Source organism: Leptosomus discolor, chromosome 2 (assembly GCF_034619465.1).
Source record: "Leptosomus discolor isolate bLepDis1 chromosome 2, bLepDis1.hap2, whole genome shotgun sequence".
Taxonomy (NCBI): Eukaryota; Metazoa; Chordata; class Aves; order Leptosomiformes; family Leptosomidae; genus Leptosomus; species Leptosomus discolor.
Genome location: NC_141392.1, coordinates 116,494,186 through 116,506,717, shown reverse-complemented (window position 1 = coordinate 116,506,717; position 12,532 = coordinate 116,494,186). Strand labels below are relative to the sequence as shown.

The 12,532-nt window shown below is 36.6% G+C and overlaps 1 protein-coding gene across 1 annotated transcript in view; it reads left to right on the top strand.

Moving 5' to 3' along the window:
- The window catches only part of WDR35 (WD repeat domain 35), a 45,212-nt gene that overhangs the window by 134 nt on the left and 32,546 nt on the right, over window positions 1-12,532 (top strand). Inside the window, exons 2-9 of the mRNA XM_086461608.1 lie at window positions 520-637; window positions 1,401-1,472; window positions 3,593-3,685; window positions 5,201-5,329; window positions 5,544-5,677; window positions 7,088-7,253; window positions 7,350-7,495; window positions 9,634-9,759. Coding sequence (XP_086317734.1) covers window positions 520-637; window positions 1,401-1,472; window positions 3,593-3,685; window positions 5,201-5,329; window positions 5,544-5,677; window positions 7,088-7,253; window positions 7,350-7,495; window positions 9,634-9,759 — 984 coding nt within the window. The remainder of the gene's footprint in view (window positions 1-519; window positions 638-1,400; window positions 1,473-3,592; window positions 3,686-5,200; window positions 5,330-5,543; window positions 5,678-7,087; window positions 7,254-7,349; window positions 7,496-9,633; window positions 9,760-12,532) is intronic.

Genomic DNA, 12,532 nt, shown 5'->3' with positions numbered 1-12,532 from the left:
AGGCCTCGGGGCGCGCAGGGACCCTCGGGGCTCCGTCCCGCTGCCTGTGGCCCTGCTGGCGCTGGTGGTGCGGCCGTGGGCTTGGTCCCTGCCCCGAGTGCTGCCCTGCGCTGAGGTGCCCGCTCCCCCTCGGCCCGGTTTGGGGCTCGGGGTTTCTCTGGTCCTCAGCAGCGGCCCCCCCGGGAGACTTTGGACATCCCTCTTCAGCGGGACACCAGCTCGTGGCGAAGCCTTGCGCGCTGCGTGATGCCTCTCACCCGTTGTGCTGCTCGTGGTGCCTTCCCTGCACGCCTTTGAGGATGTACTGTTACCCTTTTCCTCGAGCGCTGTGTTGCACAGTTTCACTAGCGCTTGTAGCTCTGATTGTCTCCTGTCTCTTTTTGCATGTACTGATCTGTTGACAGAAATAAGTTTATCTTGTGTGCTATCACAGGTGTCTTTGAGGTGTTGAAATAAAGTATTTTAAAATAAAACATAGTTCTTAGAACTATGTAGGAATACAAAGTATTTCTTTTTCAGATTGCAATTCCTGGTAATGTTCGATTAAGATGTATTTCCTGGAATAAGGATCAAGGTTTCATAGCCTGTGGTGGAGAGGATGGGTTACTGAGAGTTTTAAAATTAGAAACACAGACAGGTAAATGAGACTTCTTTTTTTTTTTTTCGAAGAACAACAAGCACCACACTGCAGAATTGTGAAAGCATAACTCCTTCCACAAGTTACTTGACAATATTGCATATCTTTTAAATCTGTGCATAGATGTTTATATATTTGCATAAAGCATTGAATGTGTTGTCGCTTTCTTTTGAACACTGTTTTCCTCCAGCTTGCATGGCGCACATGTAATTTGTCTACCTGTTGCAGCTGCTGAAGTTTTTTTTTCAGTGCTTTTTTTTTGGGGGGGGGCATACGTTTCATTCTTGTTCTTTTTGTGTAGGCTTCCAGTTTATTTTGGTACTTACTTCATTATTTCTTGATTTTGTTTGAATGTTTTTTAGCTTTTTTATTATTCTAGGGAGAAAGCTGTTTATTTTTTTTTTTTAAATAAATATGTTCCAAGAAATGTAAAAAACGAAAATATTTTCAAATTCTTCTAAACTTTTTCCTGATTGTAACAAAATGTGATGGCCGTGGGTTTTGTTGTTGTGGGTTGTTGTTGTTGCTGTTTTTTCCTGAAAACCTGCTAGACCATAAAGAGTATATGAGTTTGGATGACAGATGTGAATAGCAAACACATTGAACTGAGGGGTTGAAAATTCATCCTGCAGTTACAATTTACATACTGTCAGGTGAATAATTTTATCTATGTAAATGGTGATTAAAGCTGCAATATTGATAGAGACAGAGTAATATGTATGCTTTATTATATTTATTTTATAACTATTTTTGTTGGTTTTAGATGAAGCAAAAATAAAGGGACTTGCAGCTCCTAGCAATCTTTCTGTGAATCAGACTCTTCAAGGTCATAGTGGTAAGTGTCTTTGGGCATTTAATGTACTTTTGATTAGAATAAAAATGCATAAGATTTTGTGAAGTTTAATAGAGTAATTTTGCCATGTCTTTTTACATAAGCCTGAAATAAAGTTTATCAGTATTCAACTCAGGTATGTAACACCTTGGCTATCTATTTTGGCCAAGTTATCTGATGAAAGACCTACAGTCAGTCTTTCCCGATCTGTGAATCACTGGGTCGAGAATCAAACTGATCTAGCCTCACCTCAGTTCTCCTGGCTTATATGGTATGCATGATGCAGGGTGCATGCTGCACATACCAAGCTCTGCTCTGCCTGTTACAATTTAAAGTTTGCTTATGGATTTTGCAAGATTGACTCTGTGAACTTTGACACACCTAACGTGTTTTGTATTGCCTCAGGTTTTGCTTTTTCCAAATTATTTGGTCCACAGTCATTATCCTGAGAAGTATTGATTTCTGCCTAAGTGGGTGATGCTATTGTATATGTTATATTGCAGAGGGATGGTTTTGTTTGTTTTTAAATCTTGCAGTGCTACTGGTATAGTACTTGTCATCTCCAGCTTCAGCATGGTTAATCTGGAAGTGATAATCAGTTTCATGGGACTGGAATATATTTTTAGGTATTTATGTAAAAGATCATGATGCATTATTCATTTGCTTCTATACATTTGTTCCCTGCCTTGGTAGATGACAAATAAAGAATGCTTTATAGCAGAAGAGAAAAGCTAAATTGATGGGCAGTTGATGCTGGAATTGCTGACTTAAAGAAACAATGATGTTCTACTGTGTTTAAAAAAACAAAAACAGGAGAACAGTTTACTCTTACACTATATATATAAAGCTTTAAGCTCTGTACGAGCTAAAGGGAGAATGAGACTAAAAGCCTTCTTAAGCGTTTTTACTAGCAACACAGATGTGGATAAGCCTGTTTTTTTGATAGTGTCTATGAGATTTGCTTATCTGTTATGGTAGCTTTACATTTTCTTCTGAAGAAATCAGTTAGTTCAGTAAACCTGATCGTCTTAAATGTATCTTCATTTTCCCTTTACTGACGGATTACAGGATGTGTATGTACGTAGACTGCAGTGTAGTTACAGACAAAGTTTAGAGGGGTTAGAAAACAGGCTAGAGAAGGATAGGGTGTGAAAGTAAAAACTGAATGCAGGGAAATCAGACAGGGAGGAATTCAACTCTTGTGTGAGAAATGTTAAATAGTCATCATCTGTGGAAAATGGGATATGAAGAAACTGTTAAAATACTTGCATTATTTTAAGAAATAGTCGTCTTATGAGGATTTGCAGTTGAAATCTGCCAACAGTCAGGTTATTTAGGGGCCTGGTTAAATATGATTGGAAAAATCAATTGTGAGGAATTGAGTTAGTGGATATTTTGAATGGATGTCTTCAATTCTGAAATAGATTAGCTACTTTAAAAATCTCTGACATTCAGGATATCTTTGATTGCATCTGTTGATAAAGTTCGTGACTGAAATGCTGACAAATGGAAAGGATGCAGGGGAAATGGATGATTAGCACTGAGGGCATGAAGGAATGTGATACTTGAAGCGGCCGAGTTCATATCCAGCGTTGAACTGATGAAATAAGATGCTGCTCAGAAATGGTTTGAAGGTGTTTCAGGTCAATTATTTGTAAGATCCCATATGAGACTTGAGGCTCTGAAGGACTTGTGTGTAGAGTGCGCTTTTTGGTAATTTTAAGGGAGACTTTGTTTTAAAAATGCAGCACTACTGAGGATCAAACTCCTGAGAGGAAGAAAAACCCAAAACTTGTTATGAGAGAAAAGTTCTGTCAGCTTCCCAGACTGACACGTCAGAGGCGGCCAGAAACCGCAAAGCTGTGATTTGGGTTTTGCATATTGACGCAGTATTCTGAGCAGAGTTTGGAGAGGATGTTACTCAAGTGGGTGAATACAGAAGCAAAAGGGGCTGCTTAGCAGGATTTTGAAAGAGGAAACGAGTGATATAGAAAGGATGCCTAAAACTAAGCTGAAGGCAGCACTGCAAATTCCTGAAAAACCCCAGGTTGATTAAGTTGGATGTCATGGTTTTTATTAACTTATTTAAATGGTGTAAATAAAAAATTGGTATCGTTTTCTAGGTTCTGTGCAGGTAGTGACATGGAATGAACAGTATCAAAAGCTGACTACCAGTGATCAAAATGGACTCATCATCGTGTGGATGCTGTATAAAGGTATTCTACGGGATAAATTTGAGATGGGATCGTATTCCATGTCGTGAGAGATTTTTTTCTTTTTTTTTTTGTTAGGCAATTTTTACAATTCTTTTTTCAGACATTTTATTTTGCAGACTGTAAAGCTCAAAATAGATTTAAAACAATTTCCAAGTTTTTATTGTAATACTTGTCTACGTTTTTTGTAATGTAGTCACATATAAAAAGGTAGTCCTGCAGAGCTACCTTAGGAGAAGATACTGGTTCTTATCCATATGCTTGGTAAACTGCTCTAAATTTCTTATTTTCTTACCTCTGTTACTTTATTCCCTTGGAGGAAAATAGTATATTGAACAAAAAAAAAAGAAGCAGTGCTTCTTTGTGTAAGTCCTGTTCTGAGTATCATTGTGATATTTATGATAGTGCATCAAGCACAGACGTGTTGGTAGAGCTACAAGAACTTAGCAACCTTTCTTAGAACATCAATTAAATACTTTCATAAAAACAATCTTTAGAAATGTTTAATTAAGGCAGTGAACTAATGTGACTAAGCAGTGTATTGCTGTAATTGGCTTTTATTGTTCTTGACCTTTTCACACTCACACGTACGTGTATTTCTTTGGTACACTTAAATTAATTCGAAAGCCAGCAAACCTCTCAGTCAAATTAACCGCTTTCTGACACATGTGGGAAAGAAAAAGAAAATAAAAGAGGGTTTTTTTTTTCTCTTGGGGATTTTGTTTAATGAAAAATGGAAGCAAATAACATCTCAGCTCAGCTTCTCATTTCAGGAATAAAGAATATCACTTGAGTAGTCTTTCTGCCTGATACGTGGTGGCTACTGTCACATAAATCGTCTCTTAGTTTTGGAAAAGAATGAGTAAATTACTTAATACATATTGTTGTCAAAGGCTGTTGTTCCCTCCGTTTGTGTTTCCTAGTGTATTCCTGTCAGTTGTGAAATTATGTAAGCACAGATCTCTTCCTGTAGGGCCCCTCTTGGACTTTGGCTCTGCTCTCCAATTCCTCCTTTGTCAGGTTCTCTTTGGAAATGAGTGGCTCACGTCTGAACGCTGAGTTTCACAGTAATTACGTCTGTGTAGTCAGGGGCATGCTATAGCATGGTCTTGCTAGACTTTTACTGAAAGGGCAGAACAACTTTGTTTTTAATGCCTTTCCAAAACTTACTACTTCTGTAGCTTTTTGTTGTGTATTACATTGCAGAGTCATAGCTAACCTACTATCTCATGGTTACTTATAAGACCATTCTCCAATTTCTCCATTTCATTGAACACCTAATTTAATTGCTTGGTGACTTTTATAAACTGTCTGTGTATCTGTATTATGCTTTATTTGACTTTTTTTAACAACTTCAGGAATTCATATTGCCAAGAAATGTCATGACCATCCTATTTGCATATCTTTTTAATTTGGAGTAATTTTACTCTTTGAATTCAGTGACTAGAGTGTACCTTGAATCCACTAGAGGATTATCAAATCAGAAGTATAACTCAGTTTTTCATTCACTACTCATAGGTGCCTGGTATGAAGAGATGATTAACAACAGAAATAAATCTGTTGTTCGAAGTATGAGCTGGAACGCTGACGGACAAAAGATTTGTATTGTCTATGAAGATGGAGCTGTGATTGTTGGATCAGTGGATGGTAAAATTTAAGCTCTACTAATTGTGGTATTACATAGTTTTGGTTTTCAGTATTGTGTACGTAGTGTCTGTTTCTCTATATAAATACAATTAATAGTTACTTTCTGATAGGTGCTCTGACTTTCTTTAGCTGTCTTAGTTTTTACACTGGTAACTTGCATCCTATTTTTAATTTCTTGGTATGTTTATTAAGTACAGTCAATGTTCTGTTACAGGCAATCGCATTTGGGGAAAAGACCTGAAAGGTACCCACCTGTGCCACGTGGCCTGGTCCTCTGACAGCAAAGTTTTACTTTTTGGAATGGCAGATGGAGAGATTCACATTTATGACAACCAGGGAAATTTTATTGTAAGTTCATGGTGGTATAATAAAGGTTTTAGCTTCAACAGGCATAAAAACATACTTCTGCCTAATTTATTTCATGTTTGTTTGGTTGGTGGACTTCATAGTTGGTGGACTTCAGTACTGAGAACTGGACAAGGTCTTGTGCACAAAGTTTTTATTCAAGATTCATGCAGCTGCAGCTTTTTAATATAAATATTTCTTGATAGCTAAATAAGTATCACATCAACTAATACCTTTTTGCCTTGCGATAGTTACTGAAAATGCAAAAGCATGTATGGTGGTAGTAATTAAATTAAATGAAGCTGATGTTAAAAGTATTAGTGTGCTGCTTTTAGAATAAAGCAGTAGTTTATTTTCCTGTTGGTGCTGTCATTCTTTATTACATAAGGAATGTTCTCAGGTTGTCTCTGAAGCACGTAATAAGTGGAAAAATTAAAGGAAGTAACTATAATTCTGCATTCCTACAACTTTTGTTTACTTATTTGCTTTTACCTACTTATTTCGAGTATTGGAATATGACTATGATAAAATGCTAAGCAGAAGTACAACACTGCCTTTGAAAAGAACAATGTATTTGCAAGCAGATGTTATGGTGAATTCCTTCCTTTCCCCTTCTCCTTCCTTTCCCCTTCTCCTTCCTTTCCCCTTCTCCTTCCTTTCCCCTTCTCCTTCCTTTCCCCTTCTCCTTCCTTTCCCCGAGTCACGCTGTTCTGAAATCTTTAAGTTGTTGTTGCTTCCCCTACCCCCCGCTTTTATCCACAGGATGTAAGGTTGTGCTGTCTTTCTCTCCCTCTTCCCCTCCTTTCCATAACGTACCTGCTAGCCCTCCTCAAAGTGATCCAGGTGCACTCTTATCTTTCAGGAAAAGCCCTTGCCTATGTTACCAGAGGTACAGGGCTGGTTATTACAAAAGTCAACTTACCTTAATTGGTGCTCTAATTTGGACACTTCTTTTTTTCCAGTTATTTTTATATATTATTCAAGAGGCTTTTATCAAGAAAAATCTGACAAAAGGTTTCTTTAAAAAAAAAATAAAATCTTGTGGCCAGGAATGGATTGAAAGTATTTTTATTTTTTGCAAAGTTCCAGTGCTGGTCCTTGTGTGTATGGGCATGTGTGTGGTGGGGTTTTGTTGTTTGTTTTGTTTGTTTGTTTTCTTTGTTTTGAAGTTACTTTTCAAAGAATGAAAATGCCAGTATTAGTTAAAATATATGTCTTCCTATGTTTGATCTGACTTTGAATAAGGACGTTTTTCAAACTATTAAAATTTTAAGAATGTGAAAATTTTTCTTGGGACAGGAGAAAAATTTTGCAAAGACATCTGGTCTCTTGCAAGGTATCAGAAGAGTTATAAATTGTTCTTCTATATTGCGTGTTGTATATGAATTTAAATAACTAACCATTCTTGTCTAGGTGAAAATGAAACTGAGTTGTTTGGTGAACTTAACTGGAGCCTTCAGCATTGCTGGAATACATTGGTATCATGGCACAGAAGGCTACGTTGAACCAGATTGTCCTTGTCTTGCTGTCTGTTATGACAATGGGAGGTGCCAGATAATGAGAGATGAGAATGACCACAGTAGGTACCAAGTGTGGGGTGCTAATTACTGAGCTACTCTTGACCCAAAATATCTCCTTCTGTTTATATTCTTAATGTTTATTTGTTAAAAACTAGATCCTGTTCTGATTGACACTGGTATAAGCGTAGTATGTATTCAGTGGAACCACTGTGGAAGCGTGTTGGCGGTGGCAGGCTCCCTAAAAGCAACTTCTCAAGATAAAGATGTAAATGTTGTGCAGTTCTATACTCCGTTTGGTGAGGTAAAAATATTTAATATACTTACATAACTTCAATGTTTTTTTAATCTTGGTATGTTTTGTCTATGTGGTCATTATTGGTGGAATTTGGGTGTCAAAATGTAGGTGTTTAGTCTGTTTTATGTGCTCTAAGGTACCTAGGATGCCCACCTGGATCTGGAAGGATGACACAGGACCAGGTGCCCTTTTAGAACAGCAAGTTACTCTCCAGTGCAAAAATCCGAGTGCATCTCAAAAAGCACTGAATGATGGGATATGTGTAGTGTCTCACTTTGAACACCTAACTTGGGCATTTCAGTTCAGACTATAGTCAACAAGCTATTTGGAACGCTTAGGCAGCAGTTCAGATGCTAACTTAACATCTGTGTATCAAATCTGGAAGTACTTGTCTTTCTCCACTGGCTGTCTAAGAGACCTAGGCACCTCTAGATTAGAAGTTTAAAATACAGAGGTGAATGCTCCCCTCTGTGGAGTCAGTAAAACTGAGAAAATGCCATCTGGTATCAGTAACAGCAATGGCTCAGAAACCTCAGAAAAGGTAAACTGTTTCTAATCTTCATTTGTCTGTTGGGGATAGTGTTTTGTAAATGTTTTTTTGCACTTCCTGTCCTTTTCTAGAAGATGTTAAATGTTCAACAGTTGAGAGACAACTTTGCTATATATTTTTGTTCATGATGCTACTCTTGCCTTGCAAGGTAATTTTAGGTAATTTCACTTTCCCTGCTAGTCGTGTATCTGGAGATCAGTAAGTTAGGTATTGGAGTGTGAGGAAGTTGGTCCCTTGTACAGAGGAAGTACTTGTCAGCCCTGAGGGAAACTGTGGTAAAGATAGAGCTGTGAGCTGTGCTGTGGAAGGGGTTAAGATCCAGCATCATCCGTAGGGGTTTCCTTAGTTGAAAATATTAAATGGAACCAAAGGTTTTTGGCAATAACGTTACGTCTCTGGTTGCTAATGGCCCTCGGATTCACCAAAACGGGTATTCCTGATTCTGTATCCAGGGCTTAGAAGTAAATTCTTTAGATTTTAGGATTGGTTTGTACTAGTTCTGATATCCAGGTATGGACTTAACTTTTTGGAAGATGGTGTCTTCTGTGACTGTGTGACCAGTATTTGGACTTGGTATTTGTATGTGATCAAAGGCATGAAATAGGTACTAAACTGTGTAAGCTTGTTGATGACGGTTTATTTAGGCACAAAGTTATGCCCTCAAAAAGCAAGTTAGATCTAAGCATAAGTATCAGTGTCCAGCTCAGTAAAATGTTGTATTTTTTTAAAGCCTAAGATCATTCAAAATCTTACAGTAAATAGTAGATTAATGTATCCTTTATTACATACATCTATACTATTTGCAAACAGAAAGCTTCCCACAAACAAGTGCTATGTGGGACTAAGGTTAATAGTTTTTGAAAACATTTTTTTCAATTGTTTACATCAATTTCAAATTCTACAGCAAAATAAAAGTGTATGTATATAAAAAAGATGGAAAATGTATTTCTTTATTAGCTCTTAAATTGTAAATGGATATCTAACTGCCTTTTTTAGCCTTTTTTTTTTTTTTGAAAGGGAATAGAGAAGAGGAAAATGTCTGTTGCCTCACTGCAAATCCTGCAGCTATGCAGCTAATTCATTCCATGCTCTTGACGTAGACTGGCTATATGGTTTTATTTGTTTAAACTATCAGCTGTAGTTAAGGGTGTTTGTACATCAACTGACCAATACACTTCCAGGATAAATGAAACTTCTGAGGCATATCAGGTATTAGTACTGTTGTGTTTATTTTAGTAGTGACTGAAGTTATAAGGGTGATTCAAATTACCAACCAAAGGAAAAAATGTTTATACTGTCATTCTCCATCTGTTATTTATTTTTGTAAGTTTGAACTGTCACTGACTCCTGTTTTTTCTTTCTCTCTGACAAAGAAAAAAAAAAAGAATTGAGGCAAAAGAGCACTTTATGGTAATGCATGTTAAATACCTCCCTCTGTGTTTGCACGTGTATTGTAAGTTGAAAGCCATTATGGGATATTGTAAAGAAGATCTATGTTTGCTTTTCATCAACTATCAAACCTGTTGTTTATGTATTCTAGAGAAGTTTTCCTATGATAAATTCAGAATCTTTTTCTTTCCTCACTTTAAACAAGCATTTGCGCACCCTGAAAGTTCCTGGCAAACAGATATCTGCCTTGTCTTGGGAGGGAAGTGGGCTAAAAATTGCACTAGCTGTCGATTCTTACATCTATTTTGCAAACATTCGTCCAGATTACAAGGTACGTAGTAATGTGCCACTTAACTGTATTAATGAGTTTCCTGTTATTCTCTTTCTGAATGGGTTAAAAAAGTCACTTTCTCTAATATGTAAATCAATGCTGACCTTGTGTTTACTGCTTGATCAGCACTATTGACTTGAAGTTTTAGTGGAATGGAGTGCCTGTCTTGGTGATGGAATGACTTAGCCATTGCTTTTATAATGAATTTGTGATTTTATTTTCATAATAAGGAAATGCATGCTTTGTTAGTATTAACAGAATTGGGCATGATTCTAAATCTGGTAGTAGTTGAGGTTGCCATGTAGGTAAGGCTCCAGTGTTTTCATTGCTGTTTGGTTAAACTGAGTGGGTAAGTGATACAATGGGAATTGTTTGAGCCTTACTTCTACTGTCATTTTTTTGGTAGTGAATTATTAGTTTGAACCAGGAGAGTTATGCAGGAACCTTAACAGTAGAAATTAATGCAACCTGCTAGGCATACTTCCTACCTATATGTCAATTCCCAATATACTTTTTACAAGTGTATATTCAGCTAATTCTAAATAACGTTTTTATCTTGTCTACTATATGGTTTGGTTGTTTTTTTTAAAGAATTAGGTCTATTTCACTTGAATTTACAGTTTAACAAAAAATAACGATTACTGTCCAGTATACAGGATTGCATACTCTTTTTTTTTTTTTTCTTTTTTTTTTTTTTTCCCCAGCACAGGATATGTTCTTTAATCATCAGTGTGTAACCACTGTGACTAAAGAGTGAGAGATTGTAATGTGAGGCACATACTGCAGCTATATCGAAATGTGTTGCTCCACTCGGTTGTGGAAAGTCATTGGTCAGGGAGTTATAAACACAAATCTGCTAGGAAGCAATCTCCGATAGCTTGTTGTAAATCTTCTGGAAAAGGCTTTGGAAATTTGAGCTGGAAATTAGTCTTGCAGGAAATGCTACCTAGTGTTTATTCTGGGAAATGTGTAACAGCTGGAACACAGGCCTATTGCTGCTTCTTAAACTCGTCCAGTATCCATGAGACCATGTGTATTTAAAGATCTGGCAGAGTTTGCAAATGAATAATATTTTGAAACCCTAGTTTTAGAAACCACAAGTGTAAGCTCTCTTTTTTCTTTCTTTTTTTTTTTTTTCTTTTTGCATATTTAAAGTGGAAAAAATTGTGCTCCAATTAATTTCTTTCTGCAGCAAATAAATTTGTAACCTGTTGGTAACATACTCAGTTTCAACATTAAATATTTTTATGGTGAATGGTATGTGTTGTGCTTCGATAAATAGTACACATTACTACTGCTATGTTCTTTCGGAGTATATCGATAACTCCCTTTTAGGAACTAGATATTCTAAAAGGTGAAAGTCATTAAATGGTAGTGATTCAAAGCTGTCATTAACTTAGGCTGGATTGGAATTAATGACCTGGAGATGAAGTGTTAGTATAACATTACCAAATTCCTGTATTTTTCAAGTATTACCGTAATAAGAGAAAGGGGGTTCTAAATTACTACGACAGTAAAAGCTATGAATTGAGCTGATCTTTTTTTAAACTATTCATAGTTTACATGGTATCTTTTTGGAGTTGTAATACTAATTTAAAGTCTATAGCTCTAGTTACATCTCTTCTAGTGTATATTACCTTGTTCAAATCTACGTTGGATTTTGCTTTGTATCTTCATCACCCAGCAGTCTGTGGTCCTTTGCCACTTCTTGAAATCAGTTTTAGATTTGACAAACGTGATTTACAGTTTACTGACTTGTTACCTCATAACTTACCCCTTTCACACAAATTTTGTATATTCAGAATAATGTAAGTTCCAGTCAGCATCTCTGGGAAGGATCCTGTGAGTAGTGCTGTCAGTTGTCAAAACCTACCTTTATTACAATCCTTTTATTTTTCTTCCAGTATCCAAAATGAGCTTGATTTTCTTGAAAATCCAAGTAGGTCATATCAGCTGGGTCATCTTCATTCACAGTACTGTTGCCTCTACGAAAGATAATAAACTGTAATCATAAATGAATGAGGTACAACTTCCAGGGCTAAAATAATGATGACTGGCCAGTGTGTTGTATTTATCCACATCCATCTATTTCCTGTTTTTGTTTTTTACATCTCCACCTTGTGTGAAAGCTGGATTTACTGATTTGTGATTCCCAGAATCATAATGCTTTTGACATCTGCCCACTCTTGTTCCTCTGGCCATACTCCACAGCATTGTGTTTGAATTCCCTTAGAACTCTACTTGAGTGCAGACCTTTGGGTACTGACAATTTATTACCATTCGGTTTATAGATCTATTCTAAAAGTTATTTTGCTGATATTTTAGTTTATCATCTTGGTTTGATTCCCTGTAGAGAAACTCTACAGTTACTCTAGAGCGGGAACCCTTCTGCCCAGCTCTCTAATAAGCTTTCTTCTCTATCCCTACTAAATGCTGATGCAGAGAGTTCTATTAGTTTTTCTACAGTTGCATCATCATCCTTAAGTGGTTTGCTTTATATCTTGTTTGTTTGTCAGCTTCACATCCTTTCTGAGATATTGCCTGATCCTGCTATGTTAGAAAGTGTTTTCATTATTCATTTCTATAATTAAAGTCAGTCATGGTTTTTACAGTGTTTGGATATTCCATTTCTTCTTTTTTATTTCTTTTTGAGGTTGATCCTCCAATTCTGATTACGATAGGTTATTCTGCGTGATGGGAAGGCTTCTTTTGCCAATTTAATATTATGCGAAAACTTATTACTGGAGCTGTGTTCACATAATTTTAATAAATA